Source organism: Podarcis cretensis (genome assembly GCF_951804945.1).
Source record: "Podarcis cretensis genome assembly, chromosome: 1".
NCBI classification, from domain to species: domain Eukaryota; kingdom Metazoa; phylum Chordata; class Lepidosauria; order Squamata; family Lacertidae; genus Podarcis; species Podarcis cretensis.
The window spans coordinates 33,997,058-34,019,125 of NC_137170.1; the positions used below are offsets into that span (position 1 = coordinate 33,997,058).

At 46.1% G+C, this 22,068-nt stretch overlaps 2 protein-coding genes across 5 annotated transcripts in view; one reads left to right on the plus strand and one right to left on the minus strand.

Annotated features, from left to right (window-relative positions):
* The window catches only part of LOC307203913 (uncharacterized protein), a 43,119-nt gene extending 37,188 nt beyond the window's left edge, over window positions 1-5,931 (minus strand). The window contains exons 1-2 of the mRNA XM_079955188.1: window positions 5,761-5,931; window positions 2,027-4,357 (exon numbers count right to left, since the gene is read on the minus strand). Coding sequence (XP_079811314.1) covers window positions 2,027-2,950 — 924 coding nt within the window. The 5' untranslated portion in view covers window positions 2,951-4,357; window positions 5,761-5,931. The remainder of the gene's footprint in view (window positions 1-2,026; window positions 4,358-5,760) is intronic.
* The window catches only part of SLC25A21 (solute carrier family 25 member 21), a 300,979-nt gene that overhangs the window by 30,769 nt on the left and 248,142 nt on the right, over window positions 1-22,068 (plus strand). The gene's annotated exons all lie outside the window — the stretch shown is intronic.

Below are 22,068 nucleotides of genomic sequence, written 5' to 3' on the forward strand. Positions count from 1 at the left end.
GGCATTGGGAAGGTTGGCATGGTGCAGGCATACTGGTGGGAGAGACAAATTGGCTCTGCCAGTGTACCACCAGCACCAGGTCAACTGCACCATCACCTTGACCTTCCCTCTCTCCCTCCAGGTACGTAAATAGTGGCAGCAACCCCGCTGCCTTGAAGCTAGCATGGCAGCTCTACCCCACAAGGTGATCCACTTCTGGAAACCATGCATGCTTTCCTGGGGTCCTTTGAGGAAGAGAATAACTAATCGTTTTAGCATCTTACTGATAATGCTACCTGCAACATGTTATCCCACCCTCTCTTCCAAGGAACCCAGGGCAGTGTCCATCTTTCTTCCACCTCCCCACTGTTATTCTCACCAAAACCCTGTGAGACTGAGAGAAAATGAGTGAGGCTGTGTGAAGATTTGAATCCTAGTCCAACATTTTTACTACAACCCTGGTCTCCAAGGAAAGCTTTGTATTGTTTTGATTCCCATTTGATTTAAGTGTCAAAGCTATACCTTTTAATATCGGAATCAAAATGTCCTCCCTCCCCCTCTCTCTCTCTCTCTCTCTCTCTCTCTCTCTGTGTGTGTGTGTGTGTGTGAATGAAGTTTCTCTCACACATTTTATACAAAAGTTTATAAAATCCATGTTAAGTGCAAGAAGAAATGTACACATGTCAAATCCAGGCCTTACTCGAGACCATTCCTTTTTAATTTATGCACATATAGTATCACAGGAAGAGATGGAATAAATTTGCGGACTGTGGCGAATGAGAGAACATTTTTGAATCAAGATCTTTAAAAGGGGTGAAATTTGAGTATGATTAAGTTAGGAAAACGACTCGTTTACAGCGGAAGTCAGAGACACTGTGTACATTATAGGCATGTCATTCCCCCCCTCCCCTTTTATAGCTAGGTTAGGCTTTTATACAAATTGTGAAGGAATTTGCAGTTCTGAGAATAGATTTTTGTGCCTTTATAAACTTTTATAGATGTGCACAGCACAACAGAATGCAAAGAGAAATAGCAATTAGTACTTAGTATTCAGATCAAGAGCAAACTTTGCTGTAGGGCAGACTGGTAGTTTATACTGCATGGGAGTCTTGCTCACCACTAATTTTCTCGGAAGGAAATGATCCCATGGCTTATGCTATCCACGTTTTGTGCATATTTGCCCTATAATTGGCATTTATTAAAGAGACTTTTGGTTTGATGGATGACTGTCAGGGTACAGGCGGCCAGCTTTCAGGCAGATTGCCTTTTTCTTTTCTTTTTACATTAACTCATTAGAACTCTGCTCTATTTCAACATGTTCTTTGTTTACCTTATGATGATTAAGATTTTTTTTTTTAAAAAAACTCCAGGTTTGAAGAGAATTAGCAGAGTTTTATTCAATTATTTGCATTTGTAATTTTGACAGAAAGAAAACCAATAGAGAAGCCCATGCATTCAGAGTTTGGAAAGTGTTTAAAATTCTAAGGTGTAATGGCAAATTTAATTAGTTGCCACTTTCATAAGATAATTTTGAAATGCTAAGCCACATCTAAATATTTTCAGATACAGGGTTAAATTCCCTGTACCTTGCCTTCCTTAAAAAAAACACACAACCAAATAAAGCACAGTTGTGATCTCATAAAATCAGAATGTAAAGTAATATTTTCACAGCAGGGTTTAAACCAATGAACATTCAACAGACCCACATTTAACACCACATTCATCTGGAAGTAAGTGTGGTGCATCCCACTGTTTGAATTACTTAGTTGATTTCAGGGGAGCTTACTTTAAAGTAACCATGTTTTGGATCATGGTACAAGGCACGTTATTAGATTGCATTACAACAACATGCAGTATTCCTATAACTTGAAAAATTAACAGCAACATTACATTAAGGAGGATTCAAACAATAATAATAATAATAATAATAATAATAATAATAATAATAATAATAATTTATTATTTATACCCCACCCATCTGGCTGGGCTTCCCCAGCCACTCTAGGCAGCTTCCAAAAGAATATTAAAATACTGTGATATATCAAACATTAAAAGCTTCCCTAAACAGGGCTGCCTTCAGATGTCTTCTAAAAGTCTGGTAGTTGTTGTTCTCTTTGACATCTGGTGGGAGGGCATTCCACAGGGAGGGCGCCACTACCGAGAAGGCCCTCTGCCTGGTTCCCTGTAACTTGGCCTCTCGCAGTGAGGGAACTGCCAGAAGGCCCTCGGAGCTGGACCTCAGTGTCCGGGCAGAACGATGGGGGAGGAGACGCTCCTTCAGATATACTGGACCGAGGCCGTTTAGGGCTTTAAAGGTCAGCACCAACAGTTTGAATTGTGCTCGGAAACGTACTGGGAGCCAATGTAGGTCTTTCAAGACCGGTGTTATATGGTCTCGGCGGCCGCTCCCAGTCACCAGTCTGGCTGCTGCATTCTGGATTAGTTGTAGTTTCCGGGTCACCTTCAAAGGTAGCCCCACGTAGAGCGCATTGCAGTAGTCCAAGCGGGAGATAACCAGAGCATGCACCACTCTGGCGAGGCAGTCCGCAGGCAGATAGGGTCTCAGCCTGCGTACCAGATGGAGCTGGTACACAGCTGCCTTGGACACGGATTTAACCTGTGCCTCCATGGACTTCTGTGAGTCCAAAATGACTCCCAGGCTGCGCACCTGGTCCTTCAGGGGCACAGTTACCCCATTCAGGACCAGGGAATCCTCCACACCTGCCCGCCTCCTGTCCCCCAAAAACAGTACTTCTGTCTTGTCAGGATTCAACCTCAATCTGTTAGCCACCATCCATCCACCAACCGCCTCCAGACACTCACACAGGACCTTCACCGCCTTCACTGGTTCTGATTTGAAAGAGAGGTAGAGCTGGGTATCATCCGCATACTTCCAAATTTTAGTCTTTAGCATTTTAGTCTTCCAAAATGCTACACTAGACACTTTCATAAGAACTTTGGGGGTTGACATCTGATGAAAGCATATACTTGAAGTAACTTCTCATTATGAATTCAAAACAAAGCATGCAATATTATCATTTCAGTCACCTGACTATGTTAAACTAACGTCAAATATAGCGCGGGGGCATTTTGGAAAGGCATATACAGGTGGTGACCATTTTGTGCGGGGTTCTGTTCCAGGCCTCACATGTGTCAGAGGAACACATGTAAATGTGCCCCACCCTTCCACCATTCTGCCTTCTTCCAGGTCCAAAAGGACCCGCAGGTCAGTGATCGTGCACCAATTGGACGTGCCTAAAATAGTTGCCACCTGTAGCATCAATTCATTGGAATGACTTTCCACTTAAGTTCTGGAGTGGGTCAGTGGTCTTGCAAATGGTCCCTCACATGGCACGGTTGCAGCCTAAGATTTATTCAAAAATATATTCCCCTTACCACCTTTTGTCAGGATCTGACCAGTTGTACTTTCATTTCACAGCACAGCATGTGGAGGAAATTTCTCCATCTCAAAGGGTGAGGATTTAGGATGGTTCCTTTTGAAACGATCCACACTTCACAATTTAAGCTTGATAAGTGCCAGAAGTATATTGGCCATGCTTTTGTTAAGAACATAAAGCATAAGAAGATCAGGCCAACAGACCATCTAGTCCAGCATCCTTTTTTCACAGTGGAGAAGCAGATGCCTAAGAAAACTCCACAAGATTTGAGCACAAGAGCTCTCTCATCTCCTGTGGTTTCCAGCAAGTGGTGTTCAGAAGCATTGGGGCCTCCGACTGTGGAGACAGAGCGTAGCTAGTAGCCACTGAAAGCCTTGTCTTCCGTTAATTTGTCCAATCCTCTTTTTATTGTCTTTTTATTACTTATTGTTATTTTTCAGCAATTTGGAACCTAATGTTCTGCACAATGCAGTTTGAATGTAAATCATCAACAGCAACAAAAATAATAATCCCATCAACTTTGGTTCTGAAGACCCCAATATGACCTTAGCAATTCCCTTACAGTGGTAGCATTTTGCTTTATGATGGAAGTGAAAGAATAGTGCAAAAGTACAGCATACAAGTAATTACTTGTTACACTATCCATAAATTGGTTTTATAATCTTGGGGCTGGTCTCTCATGCTCTGCAGTATTTGAAAATGCAAGAAAGTCCCACCATTCTCCAGCTAAAGTGTCCTTCTGTTTTGCTCCTTTAGAGAATTTCAGTTTTTTTGTGTTAATTTCTCTATAAGGGCTATTTACCACACTCCTTGTACCAGGATGTTAAGGTTGCTCCCTCGAGGTCTTTCCAAAACTTTGCGAAAACCATACGTGCTGCTACCAGCATAAATCCAATTAAGGCTTTGTCCTCCAGGTACTGATTATCATTCAAATGCAAATTCAATTAAAGCTTTCCAAGTTGGTGGCCATCACTGCTTCCCTGTCGGAGCAAATCCTATAGTTTAACTACGCACTGGATGAAGTACTTTCTTCTATCTGTCCTGAATCTTCCAACAGTCAGATTCACTGGAAATCCACTAGTTCTAATGTTATGGGAGAGAGAGAGAAAGCACACTCCCTTCCTGCCATTCATAGTTTTATAAACTTCTGTCATGTCACAGCTCACTCCCACATGAATGCATTCTTAAATTCATTACACTGGACTTAAAGGTAAAGGGACCCCTGACCATTAGGTCCAGTTGTGGCCGACTCTGGGGTTGTGGCGCTCATCTCGCTTTATTGGCCAAGGGAGCCAGCTTACAGCTTCCGGGTCATGTGGCCAGCATGACTAAGCTGCTTCTGGCAAACCAGAGCAGCACACGGAAATGCCGTTTACCTTCCCACCAGAGCGGTACCTATTTATCTACTTGCACTTTGATGCACTTTCAAACTGCTAGGTTGGCAGGAGCAGGGACCGAGCAATGGGAGCTCACCCCGTTGTGGGGATTCGAACCACTGACCTTCTGATTGGCAAGTCCTAGGCTCTGTGATTAACCCACAGTGCCACCCGCATCCTTACGCTGAACTTAAGCCTGCTCATTTCTGCATTTGATTGGGGGCAAATAGGCACTTTCACACATCATGGTAACTTGTAGCCATGCACAAACCTATTTGATCACACCTGCTTTGGTCAGTTTTCACCATGGGAAGAAAGAAACCAAGGTAACTCAAAGCAAATATCATGGATTTTCTTCATTCCAATCAATGCATGATGAAAAGCCAATTATGTTTCAGTTGAATGAAACAAACAATGAGCCATAGTTCATATGTAACAGTAAACCAAGATTTGTGAGGTTTCCTTTGTGTGCTAAGAGGAAGGAGCCAAATAGTCCAGATTGGCAATTTCACAATGAACCATTAACTATGTTTTACAATGATTTGTGAACTGGGCCACTGTCTTAAAATATTGTTCTCTTTAGGACCTCCACATTCTTTTCTCCCAGTGCTGTTCAAAGCCAAAGTCTAACAGAAGTCTGTACGACAAGCAGAGATTACCAACTTCCAGTTATCCAAAAGCTATTTAAAATCCGGTCAAGTTTGGCACCTGGCGGAACACTCGACTAGTTTCTTTCTCCCTTACTCAGATTCCCATTTCTGGTTTTCAATTGTTGGGAGCCGGAACGTTTGACTCCCAAGGCATTAGGGAGCCGAGGTACGACTGTATCTAGTCCTGTCTGTGACCCCAGTCATCAGTCCTGCCATTACTTCCATCGTGGGTTCCTCCTCTTGCAACACAATGTTGGTGTCATGAGAGCCAACAGCACTTAAATCTTGGTAACTGGCCTATATCTACACAGAGAGAATCTCATTTTAGGGTAACAACTTGTCTTGCACTGGACACACCTGCTTTCCACACCTGCTTCATTCAGTGCTTGTTCTTCCCTTTTGTATTGCTTGACATTGGTTAGTGAGCTTGACAATTCCCTGAAGTAAAAGAACACCCTTGGAGACTCTATGAACAAATAAGACAATCACTAAGAGTTTATGAACCTTCTAGAATGACTGACTCATAGAATCGTGTTGGCAGTGGCTACAGCAGAGCTACAGTGGAGCTCACATCTCTAAATGCCTTACCTCAAATATAAAATATATGTAGCATTCTGAATCCTGCCAAGGAACCCTTTATTATGTTTATATTATTTAAATTAAGCAATGTAATGTTGATTGGGCTGAGGAAAAATGTAATTGGAGTGGCTAGATGGTATGGTTAGATAGACTTTCACCCCTGGGAACATTAATTTAAATTCCACATTGAGCCTGAAAAGAGGGTATGTTTGGTGGTCTCGTCTTCAGTCACTGTTGAGGCACATTATGAACCCACCAGATAATTTGGCATGACTGCTAGCCTCTCATCAAGTGAATCAAGGGAAACTGAAACCATGTAACTGGTTTCTGTGTGGAAGGGAAAATGTGAGCTGGTTCCATATCTCAAGCAAAGGACAATTGCTGACGAACTTTCTATTCATAACCTCCTTTGTCCAATAGGCTTATAAAATTATACAATAATTACACTGAACAATTGTCATATTGTTACGTATAATCTGCACAGGGAACTTCTAACATGGATATGGTTCCTTCCCCCCTTATGTTTTGAATATCTTTATATTGTTTATCATTGTGTGGACACTGTATGCATCTAAGTATTTATGAGGAGGAAAATGGCAAGGTACAGGATGTTGCTCTAAGTTTGCAAAGAACTCTGAGAGAATGATCTATGCATATAGTGAAGATATGAAAGTATGAATAGCAAAAGATGGTTTTGGAAGATGGTTTATACTGCAGTCATATGTACGGGAGAGTCACTGAAATGATAGTTGGTGTGGAAGATGCACTTTAAGCTAAAACTCCTCTTGATGTGCTTTACAACCATTTACAATATAAATTGTATTGTTGTTTTAATGCCCTCATTCAAATTTAGAATGCTGTGTACAGTTCTGGTGGCTTTAGAAATGGAATGAAAAAGGGTGACAAAAATGACCAGGAGGTTAGAATAACTTCATTACAGTGGTACCTCGGGTTACATACGCTTCAGGTTACATACGCTTCAGGTTACAGATTCCGCTAACCCAGAAATAGTGCTTCAGGTTAAGAACTTTGCTTCAGGATGAGAACAGAAATCGTGCTCTGGTGGGGCGGCGGCAGCAGGAGGCCCCATTAGCTAAAGTGGTACCTCAGGTTAAGAACAGTTTCAGGTTAAGAACGGACCTCTGGAACGAATTAAGTACTTAACATGAAGTACCAGTGTATAAGGAAAAGATAAAATGTTTGGACAAAAAAAGAGAGAGCATCCTGTTCTCACAGTGGCCAATCAGATGCTTGTAGGAGGTCAAGCAGCACCTGAGCACAGTAGAAATCTCCCTCGCTGCATTTTCCAGCAACTGGTATTCAGAAGCATTACTACCAACAGCTGAGGGGGTGAAAGATGGGCCATTGGGGCTAGTAGCCACGGATGACCACAAATTGGTTGAATTCTCTTTTAAAGCTATTCATGTTAGTGACTATCACTGCCTGCTGTGGGAGCCAGTTCTATACAGTCATACCTTGGATCCTGAATTACCTGGAGCTCGGACGTTTTGGCTCCTGAATGCTGCAAACCCGGAAGTGATTGTTCTGGTTTGTGAACGTTTTTTTGGAACCCGAATGTCTGATGGGGTTTCCACGGAGTTTCCTGCAGCCAATCAGAAGCCGCAATTTGGTTTTGGAAGTCGAACAGACTTCCAGAATGGATTCCATTCAACTTCCAAGGTACGACTGTAGTTTGAAAATTCAGCTTCATAGGATGCCAATGAGGTCTAGTGCTATGAGAGAGGAAGAAAAACTTTTCACTATTCACCTTCTCCATGCCATGCATAATTACACACACACACACACACACACACACACACACACATATGTTGGCTTTTACTCTCCTTTTCTATAAACTAAAAAGCCCCAAATGCTGCAACCGTTCCTTGTAGGGGAATTGCTCCATCCTGTTAACCTCTTTGATTGACCTGGAGAAATTAGACTGGCTCCCTCCATGCTCTCTTTCCACTGGCATGTGAAAACTTTCTTGTTCTAACAGGTTTTGGGAACTTACTGTTTTAAAGGAAAGGGCTGGTGCAGGGGTAGGCAACCTAAGGCCCGGGGGCCGGATGTGGCCCAACTGCCTTCTCAATCCAGCCCCCGGACGGTCTGGGAATCAATGTGTTTTTACATGAGTAGAATGTATCCTTTTATTTAAAATGCGTCTCTGGGTTATTTGTGGGGCGTAGGAATTCCTTCACATTCCCCCCCCCCAAAAAAAAAATATAGTCTGGTCCACCACATGGTCTGAGGGACGGTGGACCAGCCCATGGCTGAAAAAGGTTGCTGACCCCTGGGCTGGTGCCACCTGTCTGAAATCCAGGAGAGATGCAGCCAATCAGTGTAGAGGCAATGCAGAGCTAGATGGGCCAATGGCCTGTCTCGGTGTAAGGCTCTATAAACATGTGCAGGGCAGGGGATTAGCTACACACTATGATGATAGTCCCCCAAGTGCATTCATTGAGCCTACTGCTACAGTATTTGGATGGTGTTTAAAAGATGAATTGAGCGGCTTCTAAGCACTGAATTCCAATAGAAATTCTCTTTGGACACCAAGAATTCATCTTAATGATGACAGACACTGAAAAACTGTAACAAAGGGTGGGGGTGATCGCTAAATCATTTTAATAGCTTTGGTGAAGCTACAATTTGCTGCGGCAAGAATTGCTTGTTCCTTTTCTTTCCCATCACATGTCCCATTATAGTGGTCATTGGATACATTAAATAAAACCAGTAGGCTATTTCTTTCTCTGTCACGCATGCAGGAGATATTCATGCAGTTCTTAACGTGTGAAAGATTAATGTTTCAATAACAGCTTGTTTAATTAAACTACAGAGAATTTCTGTAGTGAAATCTCCTACTTGAAGTGAAATCCAGTGAAATCTCCTACTTGAAAGTAAACCCCATTGCAGTCATAGCCAACGCAGCATGGATGATTCCATGCTTTCCTATTTCTTACGCAGCTCTATGCTTTCCTCTAGAAAAACTGGATTTTCATACCTAGCTGCAACTTCTGATAATATACTTTATGTTGCGGGGTGGCGGCAAGGTGATTCTGCAAGGAAAACAGGAAATTCCCCTATACGCACACAGGGGTTTTTATTCACTATTTAAAAATTATTATATGCACACTTTTAACACTCCCATCAGTAGATCTAAGTATAAAAACCCCTCTCTCATTTATATAATATATAAATATGAATGGGATGAGATCTGTGAACAGGAGGCTGTTCACAGGAGGCTGTTTTCCCATCTCATCCTCCTGCTTGCAACTCCCAAGAAGCCTTGCAGAGGCTGTGATGCAGGATGGGGCATGTATAGCTACAAGAGGAAAGGGGATCTGCCAGAAATCAGGCAGAGGCACCCTGTTTGAGATGAGATGCACTTACTGGTACCTAAGGTGCATCCATCCAGTTTGGGTTAATTCCCCCTTCCCACTACATCCTGTCCACATTCCGTCTCACAAAATTCACAAGGACCCCTGACCCTCTGGAAAGGTGTTTCAGCATGGTGCAGGGGGGAGCAGGGAATGGGAAAGCCCCTTTCTGTGAACAGCCTCACATTCACAGATCCTGAGATCCAATTACAGTGATACCTCGGGTTACATACGTTTCAGGTTACATACGCTTCAGGTTACAGACTCCGCTAACCCAGAAATAGTGCTTCAGGTTAAGAACTTTGCTTCAGGATGAGAACAGAAATTGTGCTCCAGCGGCGCGGCGGCAGCAGGATGCCCCATTAGCTAAAGTGGTGCTTCAGGTTAAGAACATTTTCAGGTTAAGTACGGACCTCCAGAACGAATTAAGTACTTAACCTGAAGTACCACTTTATCAATATCAGATGCTGAGAACCTTTCCTCGCTCAGGGGTAATCTGTTTGCGGGTTCCATGCTAGTGGTGGTGGGTGGAGTAGCCTTCTCTAACCCTCCCCTCTTCCTTCCCATGCAGTGGGCTGCTGAGAAGGGGATGGTTCATTCTTGCCAGAGATCAGAACTAATTGCTTGCAGAAGATTACCTGCTCCCTTTCCCACTGCTCTTTCCATTTCAGTTCAGCCCTCCTTGCAAGAGGTCTGAATGGTTTGCTTGCAGACAGCTTCTCTCCCTTGTTCCATTACTCCATCCATTTTAGCCACACACAAACATGTTTCTCTCTCTTGCCTTCCTTCTCTGCTTCTGGCTGCCTCTTGCATGCATTAAATAAGGCTAAGGGCCACTGCTTCTCTAGCTCTGCCCAATATCTCTCATGTTTAAAAGTGTGTATAGGACTTCTCTCCTAGAAAACTATTCTCGTCCATGTTGGTTCAGTTTTTAGATATCTATAGGAGCAGGAACTAGAATCATGCCCTCAATCCAAAGTATGTAGGGAATAACCTGGTTCCACTGCACTGCTATATGTGTATTCTTAATCCTACTGAATTACTTGCAACAAATGAAGCAAGATTCTCTCTAGTCATTGTCCAAAATGCAATGTAATAATTGTACAAAATAGCTCTGTTTATGGAAGACCTTTTTCGTCTGATCTTTGCCTCATCTGTCTCATGCACTGTTTCTTGGAAAATCTGGAACAGTCGTAAGGAGCTGACCTTAGAGCTCTCTTAGCACCAAGCTAGACTAAGGTTACCAGACATCCCCGTTTCCCAGGGGAAGTCCCCGGATTTACAAATCAGTCCCCACCCAAAATGAAGATGAAACCTGTCCCCGGATACATTGAAAAAATCTGGTAACCCCCCCTTTTATTTTTAACTCAAATTCCTCTTTATCAACAATTATTCAAAGTGGCTTACAAATAAAGGTTAAAAGACAATAGAAAGCAACTAATAAATGCAAAAATTCATCAGAAGAGCTGGTCTAATGATACAAGACAGGAGCTGGTAAAATGACCCAAATCCCTTCCCAGCAGGAGACACACACAAACAGCCACCCCTAATGATAAAAAATTGAGCTACAGGAAGGAATGGATCAACAGCCACCCTAAAATCCCACCTTTTCTACAAAGCCTTTGGCTTAACCCTCTGGTTCCCATGCCCTACTTAGCCTAAAACTAAGGATCATGCAATCAAAGCAACCACATATTGCTTCCTTGTTGACCAGCAGAGGCCACTCAATCAAGATGAATGGGGCAGTGCCACACCAACCTCAATTTTTGGGATTCAATGATCACAGTGTCTGGGCTTGGCAGAACCTCTTGAGGCGGGGGCATTCTGCACCGTGGTGCAGCTGCAAAAAAGGCTTTGCTCTTAACAGAGGTCTGCTGAGCTTTGTTTGGCAGTGGTATATAAGAGTGGGGCCTTAGATGTTGAAGAGTGTGAGCAGGGCACATAACAGAAGGTGGTGGTCCTTAAGATGCTCAGCTCCCAGGCCAGTTAAGGCCAGCGCCTGTGATTTGAACCCCTTTCACTTCATCACAGCAAATCTGGTAACTTTAAACTAGACCTGAAGTTTGTGTCTTTGCATTTAACTTGCAGATTAAAAATAAATAAATCTCAACAGCATCACGGTTGCCTTCCCTGTTGCTTATGGACTTCTGAAGGATCACTGTAGAAAATTGGATGTTGGACCAAGGGGACACTTGATCCGATCTAGGAGGGTTGTTCTTGTGGGGCAGGGTGTCTGTTTTACAAGTCTATGTATTTGCTTTCACTCTTTTCAGCGGTTACGACGACAGAAAGTGATTGCAAAGAGACTAAAAGTCTCTATTGCTCTGCTCCTTGTCCTTCAGAAATGAAACTCTGTAGGACTAGACTTCTCACTGCATGTAGGGGTGTGGAGTACATAGCTGAAAACTTGGTTCAAAAAGCAGGGCTAAATTAATGGCACACATGCACATTAGTTTAAAAAGGGAAATAAAAATATAGGGATTTCAAAACTGCCTTTCTACAGAAAATAGTTTCCATTCTGTTTCTAATATGTTTGGCTAAAATGTCATCTATGCTCAGTAATATGCAACATCTTATTTAAAACTTTAAAAAGAAAGATTTTCTTGTGGTTACATTCACAAGTGGAAAATGGGAGACCATGTGTGTATAACATGTGAAGATAGCTGAATAGGGTAGTAGACAAAAGAAAGAGCGAGAGGGAAAAAGAAGAAAAAAACCCATCCATTTGAAATCCGGAGACCTTTACAATGCTACAAGTAAGTAAAAGCAGATGTGGTAAAGTTTAGAAAATCAAGACATTATTTTCCTGTTTCCATTGAATTTTTCTAAACACATTATAAATAAGCTTTGAAGTAATACAAAATACCCTGTTTGTTTTGCTGATAGCATCTTTTTGTAAAAAACTTTATCAATGCTTGTTTAAGTTATAGACTAAATGATACCTTAGTCCGCGGTTAAACAATTAACTTTATCCCTTAACAAATACAATGCTAAAAGGCTGGCAAGGTCTGAGATGCTAACTTGCAAAAGCCTATCAGACTAGTTTTGAATTTTTGTTGAAAAGCAAGACTATTCTGCATCCTTTAATATGCAAAAAACATGTACTCGGTTTTATAGTTGTCTCAAAAAAGCAAATAGTAAAACACCTTTTGCATTTTTAAATTTTGTCTCCCCCGCTGCCCCCCTCCCCATCTGTCATTGTCCTCTCTGGTAGCAGGATCCCTCCACTTGATCAAAACCAAGGAGACTTTCCTTCCATGGAAAATGAAGTCAGAATCCAAACCCATATTTCTGGAACTCTCACAACAATTTAAGTTTGAAATTTTCTCAGGTTGTTTGATTGGTATATTTCCTGTGAGTAGGTATATTTCCTATGAAGCAGTAACTGTTAAATAACAAACTACCACCTGGTAGTTTGAATTTAATTGGTGAGATTTTTGAAATAGCAGTCAATTATTTGGTTATGGGGTGTTAGGGGAGGGGTAGTACCTCTGGTGGGGGACATGTCATGCTCCTTCTGGGGTAGTTTGTCCACCTTTGGTCCCCACCCTACAAGCAGCTCTCACCTGTGGCTCCTAGAAGCTGTCAGTACAATGGTACTTCAGGTTAAGTACTTAATTCGTTCCGGAAGTCCGTTCTTAACCTGAAACTGTTCTTAACCTGAAGCACCACTTTAGCTAATGGGGCATTCTGCTGCCGCCGCGCCGCTGGAGCGCAATTTCTGTTCTCATCCTGAAGCAAAGTTCTTAACCTGAAGCACTATTTCTGGGTTAGCGGGGTTTGTAACCTGAAGCATATGTAACCTGAAGCATATGTAACCCGAGGTACCACTGTATGTAACATCGGCCACACCCCAGGAAACAGCATTGATTGGCTGGCTAAACCAGGTGAAGGTAGCTGATGGGTCTCAAACCCTCAGTGAGTTAGGAACTTGCCCTGCATTCAAAGACAGGATCTGGCAGATTGTGTGGATAGGACCAATAGTGGGTTCAAGGGTCAAGAACGTACTGTAGAGGGAAGTGAGGGGCAGATGGGGCTTATCAGCTTGGGAAGGTAGCTTATCTAGGAGAAGGCAAACAATGATTCTAAACCTCCACTGCCTTATGTCTATACTCATTCATGAGAAAGGCTTCAGGAGTAAACCCCGAGGAAAAGTCTGTATCCGCTGTGGGACATCTTTGGGAGAAGGGCTAATGAGGAAGCCTTACATAAATCGGGAGTGGACGGTTGGGCGGTGTCTTGTAGGCCTCTTTTTGGCAATCCCCACAGCCAATCTGGTGCCAAATGTATTGTTCTGTTTTTCTTTGGACCACATCAGTGAGGCCTAGAGAGCGGTTTCGTCATCTGAGAATCCCAGCACCTCCATGCACACTGCCCAGGCTTGCACCCCAGAGAGGTCACTTTGGTGCTGCTAATGTAGCAAAAACAATGTGGGAAACAGCAGTTACAAGTTAACTGGTCTCTGCAGCCACAACAGTTTGACCTCGCCCCTGGAAGTTCACTCCATTGTCTCTTTAGACAGATGGATACCAACAATTTGAAAAATATATAAAGTAAATTAACTGAAGTTAACAACAGTTGATAAGTTCTTCTGTGAACTTTTAGTTGGCTTTTGGGTAGCTTTTTTTTGGGAGAGTTTCAGTTTTTATGGATACAGCCCAGTAACAGATACTGTGGTGGGGCAGAGGCACCTACCTGACCACTTTGCAGGTGAGTTAATGCTGCTTACTGTGAGGGGGAGGGGGGAAAGTGGTGCAGAGGGAGGTGTACTAATGCATTGGCAGGGGTGCCGCATTGGACTGGCCAGTTCATTTGCACCATGCCAATCTCGCCACTGCCTCGCCCCTTCCCAGTAAGGAGCACCATCTCACCTGCAAGGAGGTCAGGCAAGCATCTCTGCCCCACCACAGCATCCACTACTGGTGCAATCTGTCCAGTTCAGCCCAGTGCCCTTGTACAGTGGTACCTCTGGTTAAGAACTTAATTCGTTCTGGAGGTCCGTTCTTAATCTGAAACTGTTCTTAACCTGACGTACCACTTTAGCTAATGGGGCCTCCCGCACAATTTCTGTTCTCACCCTGAAGCAAAGTTCTTAACCCGAGGTACTATTTCTGGGTTAGCGGAGTCTGTAAGCTGAAGCGTCTGTAACCCGAGGTACCACTGTAGTTAAACTGGTTACATTTAATCTCTACTGCAAGAAAAGGGGCAAGTGATCATGCCTTGCAATGCAGTTGCATATATGTCAGAAAGGGAGGCCATAATCTTTCTGATTGTTCCTGTAAAGGTAAAGGTAAAGGTAAAGGGACCCCTGACCATTAGGTCCAGTCGTGACCGACTCTGGGGTTGTGGCGCTCATCTCGCTTTATTGGCCGAGGGAGCCGGCGTACAGCTTCCGGGTCATGTGACCAGCATGACTAAGCTGCTTCTGGCGAACCAGAGCAGCGCACGGAAACACTGTTTACCTTCCTGCCGGAGCAGTACCTACTTATCTACTTGCACTTTGATGTGCTTTCGAACTGCTAGGTTGGCAGGAGCAGGGACCGAGCAACGGGAGCTCACCCCGTCATGGGGATTTGAACCACCGATCTTCTGATCGGCAAGCCCTAGGCTCTGTGGTTTAACCCACAGCGCCACCCGTGTCCCTGTTTCTGTCTCATAGGATATTTTAAAACAGACAAAATGTAGACTGCGTCACCTCTCCAGTTTTGATGTGGCAGAAACTATTTGGGGAGTCCAGAGCCAGATGAAGTGACTTAGGTGACAGTGCATCAGATTTACTTTCCCACCCCCACCCTGATACTAGGCAGATATCACCTGGCCTCTTTTAATCTCAGTCGCTGCTGAAGTCTCTGTTGTTGTGTCAGGAATGTCAAACCTGGGGCCCTCCAGATGTGGTTGGTCTCCAACTCCCATCAGCCCCAGCAAGCACAGCAAGTAATTAGGGATGGTGGAAGCTGGGAGTCCAACAAAGCCAGGAGGGCCATAGGTTTCCCACCCCGTCATGATATGGCACACATTGGATTAATGCAGCACTGCTCCTAAAGAGAAGCACAAACAACACCCACATTTGGAGGTCCCCAGGTTTGACAACCCTGACACAGCGCTTTAAAACATGCATAAAAATGAATATACCATGAAAATGATATGAATTAATTTCCCAATATTCAAATAAAGACTTGTTTTCCATCTATCTGGGTAGGGCTTTGTATGGTTTAAGAAACAATGTTTAAACAAACAACTGAAACACGAAGCATGAAGTTTGTCTTGTCTTGCACCTTTCTAAGAGAAATGGCCACTTCTGATTTCATATGCAAAGCTAGTCTAGTACACCTGTGAAACATCACTGAAGCGAAAATGATTACATTCACCCTGAGACACATTTTTGTTTAGCATCCAGAATGTCAAAGCCTTATTATACTTCTATTTCTGCTATGTTTTATTACAATATCATAAAGGCTAAGCATAGCTTTCTGTTAAGTTGTGGGTTGACATAGCAGACGACACAGCGATTTCTCCAAGTAGCTCTTTATTTTGTAAGCTGGAATAGAACTGACTGCAAACAGCTCAGCCGGCCTGCTTTTATAGGCAGCCGGCTGTCAACATTGTAGCAACAACAGCCCAGCGTTTCCCGCCTAAAATAACTCACGTGGACCGGAGTGAAAACTATCTACAGACCTGAGTGAAAACTATATACAGTATCCCCCTGCTGGCCCAGGGTGAAACTTCACTACATAACACCCCTCCCCACCGAGATAAGGCGTTAGTTACAATCGTAATGGTTTCCTTATATACAGCACTACGCGTAATGGTTCAATTAGGCACAAAAGCATATCGGTTACATTTCCCATACTTAGACCAACAGTGATACATGTCCAACAACATAGTCCTTTAAATAAGTTGGGCGCTTGGAAACTCTGCCAGACCGCCGGGGACTGGTAGCCAAGTCCGGAGGGCCACACAGTTCTTGCTGAGGCTGTGGTGCGACCCTAGGTGGCGTTGGAACCAACTCCCCTGGATCCGCTGCTGTGGGTGGAGCCTCCGCAAGTGGAGTGGTCTGAGTCTGTGGTAAGTCTGGCAGACCCTCTGAAGCGGCTTGGTTCGGCTCCACGCTGGCAGTTTGCGAGGGAGGTGTAGGTGGGGCCTCGCCATCTGTACGTGTCTCTTCTGGAGCCGCAAGCACAGTTGGGGGCACCTCGGTAGTGTCCAAGTCCCCAACCCTGTGCCTAAGCTGGTTTATGTGCCATCGCCACAAGCGTCCGTCTTCGAGTGCCACCTGGTACGAGCGAGGTCCAGTGACTCCCACTACTGTGGCTGGCACCCAAGGAATGTCCCCCACATAGTTCCGGGCAAAGACCTGGTTTCCTGGGACAAATGACCGTGGCGCATTGGCACAGCCTGGGGGTTCAGCCACGGCAAAGTCCGGGTGCAGCCGTTCGAGCGGTGACCTGAGGCGGCAGCCCATAAGCAGTTCAGCAGGACTCCGCCCTGTGGCCGCATGAGGGGTGATGTGTTGCACGAACAAGTATTCGGCGACCCGCTCATGCCAGTCTCCCCGGTCCAGGCGCGCCAGTGCCTCTTTTGCCGAGCGCACCATTCTTTCCGCTTGCCCGTTGCTGGATGGATGAAAGGGTGCTGTCAGGGCATGGCGGATGCCCAGTCCCAAAAGATACCGCTCAAACGTGCCTGACGTGAACTGCGGTCCGTTGTCAGAGACAAGGACATCAGGACACCCATGCGTTGCAAACAGGCCTCGCAGCACCCGGATGACTGCTTCGGTAGTGGTGGAGGGCATCAGGGCGACCTCCAGCCATTTGGAATAGGCGTCCACCACTACCATAAAGGTCCGGCCGTGAAAGGGGCCAGCCAGATCGATGTGCACCCTCGACCAGGGTGTCTTTGGCGTCTCCCAGGTGTGTCCCTTAGCTGCCGGTGGTGCAGGCCTCGACTCTTGGCACGTTTGACAGGCGGACACCCAGGCAGTGATGGCATTGTCCATATTAGGCCACCAGACGTAACACCGAGCCAACGCCTTCATTTTGACAATTCCCGGGTGGCCAACGTGCAGAGCCTCCAGGACACGCTGACGGAGTCCCTGGGGAATCACGACGCGGTCTCCCCACAGCAGACAGCCGCGATGAGCTGAGAGTTCATGTTGTCTGGTTGCGAAGGGCTGGAACTCCGATGCAAAAGGCCCTTGTGGCCACCCCCTCCACACCCAGTTGAGCACCCGGCTGATGGTGCGATCCTGGGCAGACGTGGAGGCCACAGTGGCAGCCGATACAGGCGCTGCCGGAAGATCCTCAATCAGAAGGAGCGATGAAGCTGGAGCCGGGTCTTCCACAAATGCTGGAAGAGGGCAACGGCTGAGGGCGTCGGCATGGCCCATCGATTTCCCGGGGCGATGGATGAGCCGGTAGTGGTAGGCAGCCAGGAAAACAGTCCATCGCAGCATGCGTGGTGAGAGGACCGGTGGAGTTGGACGATCACCGGCGAGGAGGCCCAGGAGTGGCTTGTGGTCAGTGATGAGGTCAAAAGTCCTGCCATAGAGGTATTCATGGAACCTCTTCATTCCAGCCACAAGTGCCAGTGCCTCCTTGTCGAGCTGGCTGTAATTCCGTTCCATCGGAGATAGCGTCCTGGAAAAGTAGGCAAGCGGTGCTTCTCTTCCGTCTGGAAAACGGTGACTAAGGACAGCACCGATGCCAAAAGGTGAGGCGTCGCAGGCAAGGACCAGCGGCCTGGATTCACTGTACTGTACCAGCACACTGTCTGATGAAAGGAGAGCCTTGACCGCGTTGAAGGCCGCCGTCTCCCGATGACCCCAGGCCCAAGGCGTCTTTGTGCTAAGGAGTCGGTGAAGAGGCTCAGCCACTGTGGCTTTGTGGGGCAGGAACATGTTATAAAAGTTCAGCAGCCCCAGGAACGCCTGCAACTCCGTCTTGTTCTTTGGGGTGGGGGCCTGTTGGATAGCGCGGATCTTGGATGTGGTCGGGTGAAGGCCGGAGGCATCGATAAGATAGCCCAGGAACTCTACCTGTGGAACGGCGATCTGGCACTTTCCCCTCTTTACCTTGAGCCCAGCCTCTTGGAACCTGGTCAGCACGGCACGGAGGCGCTCGAACAGCTGCTGGTGTGAGTCTGCAGACACCAGGACGTCATCAAAATATGGTACCACGCCCGGAAGCCCTTGCAGGAGACGCTCCATAAGGCTTTGGAAGATTCCAGGAGCCACACTCACCCCGAACTGCAACCGGCGGCAACGGAATGTCCCCCGGTGGGTGACGATCGTCTGGGCTTCAGCAGTGGCATCATCGACGGGCAGTTGTTGATAGGCTTGGGCAAGGTCCAGCTTAGCGAAGACCTTACCCTCACCCAGGGAATGCAGCAGGTGTTGGACAACAGGAACCGGATAAGCGTGCTGCTGAAGTGCCTTGTTGATCGTGCACTTGTAGTCAGCGCAGATTCTCACTGACCCATCTGGCTTGACAGGGGTGACGATGGGGGTTTCCCACTTGGCGTGGTCAACCGGCTCCAAAACTCCTTGGGCGATCAGTTTGTCCAGTTGTTCGTCCACCTTAGCCTTGAGAGCAAAGGGAACCCAGCGTGGCTTTAGCTTGATGGGGGCGACTTGTGGATCAAGGCTAAAGGAGATGGGCGTACCTGTATATTGCCCCAAGGTGCCGTCGAAAACCTCGGCAAAGTCTTTGACCAGACCCTCAGTCTCTGCGTTAGAGATGCAGTTGATGCCGGTGACTTCCAGGCCAAGGGCATCAAACTAGTCTAGCCCTAGGAGGCTTGGCCGCTGACCTTCGACCACCACCAACCGGAGCAGGCCCGAAAAATCCTTGAAGGCGATCTGGAACCGGCCAACGCCTACCACGGGAATGTCGTTTCCCTGGTAGTCTCTCAGGTGTACGCGGTGAGAGTCGTGTTGCCTTTTGGACACTCTGGGTACCAGTCTTTCTATGATGCTCCATGACACGATGGACAGGGCAGACCCGGTGTCGATCTCCATGTCACATGGAGCTCCTTCAATGAGCACCGTGACGTTCAGCTTGCGTCGCGTAGGCGAGTTAGTTTGGCCAATCGTGGTTCCAGACGGGCAGCGGCAGTTGGTGAGAGCGAAACAACTTTCCTTGGCAGACTGGAGTGAAGACTTGGACTTGCGAGTCGATGAAGGGGGGGTGTCAGACGGAGCCGATCGGCAGACCTTAGCGATGTGGCCCCTTCTGGAACACTTCCTACAGATGGCGTCTCTGAATCGACACTTGGCACGGGAATGCTTGCCTCCACAGCCGGCACATTCCGGTTGGCCCTTGGACTTCTGTTGGAACTTCCTGCGCTCCCGCTTTGTCTGGTGCACATCATCGTCTTCACTGGAGGATGCCTCATCACTGCTGGCCTCTTCATGATGCACCGGAACTGGCTCCCTAGCAAGACGCGGGCTGCTGGACTTGCGGATCTCCTGGGCGGAGCGTTCAGCAGCTTCTGAGGCCACAGCCTCCTCAATGGCTTTCTGTAGCGTGAGGTCTGGCTTGGCGAGGAGACGCCGTTGCAGATGGATGTCCCGGACCCCGCAGACGATTCGATCCATCAGGGCATCGTCTAAGTCTCGGAACTCACAGTGCATTGCAGCCTGTTGCAGGGTGGTGGTGTAGTTGTTGATTGACTCCCCCTCTGCCTGGTTCCGGTGGTAGAACGCATGGCGGGCAGCAATCTTGGACGGCTTTGGTGCGTAGTGGTTGCGGAGCTTCTCTTGGATCGTGTCCCATGGTGTTGCCTGGACTGCTTCAGGCGCAACCAATGCTCGGACCGTCTCAAACACCTCAGGCCCACAGAGGCTGAGGAATAGGCCCCGCTTCCGATCCTTTGATACTGCTGTCAGCTCGTTGGCTTGGAGGTAGCAGTCGAACCGAGCGAGGTAGGAGTCCCATGATTCAGAGGCTGGCGCAAACGGCGGTAGAGGCACAAGTGAAGCCATGATTCCGATGCCGGCGTGAAGGGCGATGGATGGAACACAGTGCTCTTAGCCAGAACAGTCAGCTCTGAATTGGTTCTGTCCAGTGATTTCGCTCAGTGATTTCGCTCTGTGATTCAGCTCAGTGATTCAGCTCAGTTCAGAGGCTGGCCGCATCTGGCTGTGCTCTGATGTCCATCGATCCCATCCTCGTCGCCAGTGTTAAGTTGTGGGTTGACATAGCAGACGACACAGCGATTTCTCCAAGTAGCTCTTTATTTTGTAAGCTGGAATAGAACTGACTGCAAACAGCTCAGCCGGCCTGCTTTTATAGGCAGCAGGCTGTCAACATTGTAGCAACAACAGCCCAGCGTTTCCCGCCTAAAATAACTGACGTGGACCGGAGTGAAAACTATCTACAGACCTGAGTGAAAACTATATACAGTATCCCCCTGCTGGCCCAGGGTGAAACTTCACTACATAACACTTTCTTTTCAGTTTCCCAGTACATTTCTTGATGTTTGGTATGCATTTTTGTACATGTATGATTCACATTGGGTAGTATTCAACATCCACCCATTGAAATGAATGAATATGACTATGTTATTTAATTTCAATAGGTCTTCTCTGCATAAAAATTAGTTGAAAAGCATCCCTACCATAGAAGCATACCATATAAAAGAATATAGTACCTGGATGATTCCCAAGGATGGAACCTCAGCCATCTGCAGACACAGAAATGTATCTGTTCATCTCAGGAAAAAAATGGGGAACTGTTGACTCTCCAGATGTTGCTCCCATCATCCCATAATAATAACATACTAGAACCATAATTGGCCAAACTACATATTATACAGCCTTCGCCAGCCTGATGCCCTCCAGATGGTGCCCTCCATAGCTGGCTGGGGTGGATGGGAGTTTAGTCCAACAACATCTGAAGGGCACCAAGTTGAGGAAGGATGCATTATCTACCCTCCATCTTCTTTTTTAAAGGGAAGCAGCCACTGGAGCTACAGTCAGCAGTGGAGAAAGGGCAGGTGGGCGCTTAACCCTATCCTTCCCAGCCATTCTCTGTGTAGAATATGCCTCCTCCAGTTGTTTCTCCCTGGCAGGACAGAATATGCCATTCTCCATTCTCCATTACAATGAGAAATTGAGCTTGTGCAGGGCAATTTTTTAAGAAGGGAATTTAAGCAGCCCTTCCTGTACTCCCATGGATCAGCTGCCACCTCCAGCGTCTGCTTTTCATTCAAACAAGCTAGCAGAAAGCTACACTAAACTCCATTGCAGAACTTTGGGCCTCAATACACAAACAAGTATCCCTTTAACTTACAGGTCCACTAATTAAAACGGGCTCCTTTTGATCAATCATTTAAAGCTTTCATTTGATTGATGTCCTAATTAAATGAATTAAAAGATTGCTGACCTGCTTCTGGCTGCTTTTCTTTGGGTGGCATGAAACTGGCTTTTGCTTGTTTCACGTTGAACCTTTTAGCTGTAGCCCTGCTCCCAAAGGGCCATTGTTTCTCAGGCAAGCGACTCGAGAACCTGAAAATTACGCTGCCACTGTGGAAGAGTATCCCTTAAGGAAAATTTAAGCGTGGCTGGTGAAATGCAGTGATCTCTTGCTAAGAATATCGCCAATGTCTAGACGTTTTGTGATATGCTTTTCATTAGTAAAAAAACCTGGGCCTCATCAAACGATAAGCTAAATTAACAGAAAACATAAGTAACTTGCCCACCCGTTCCTTT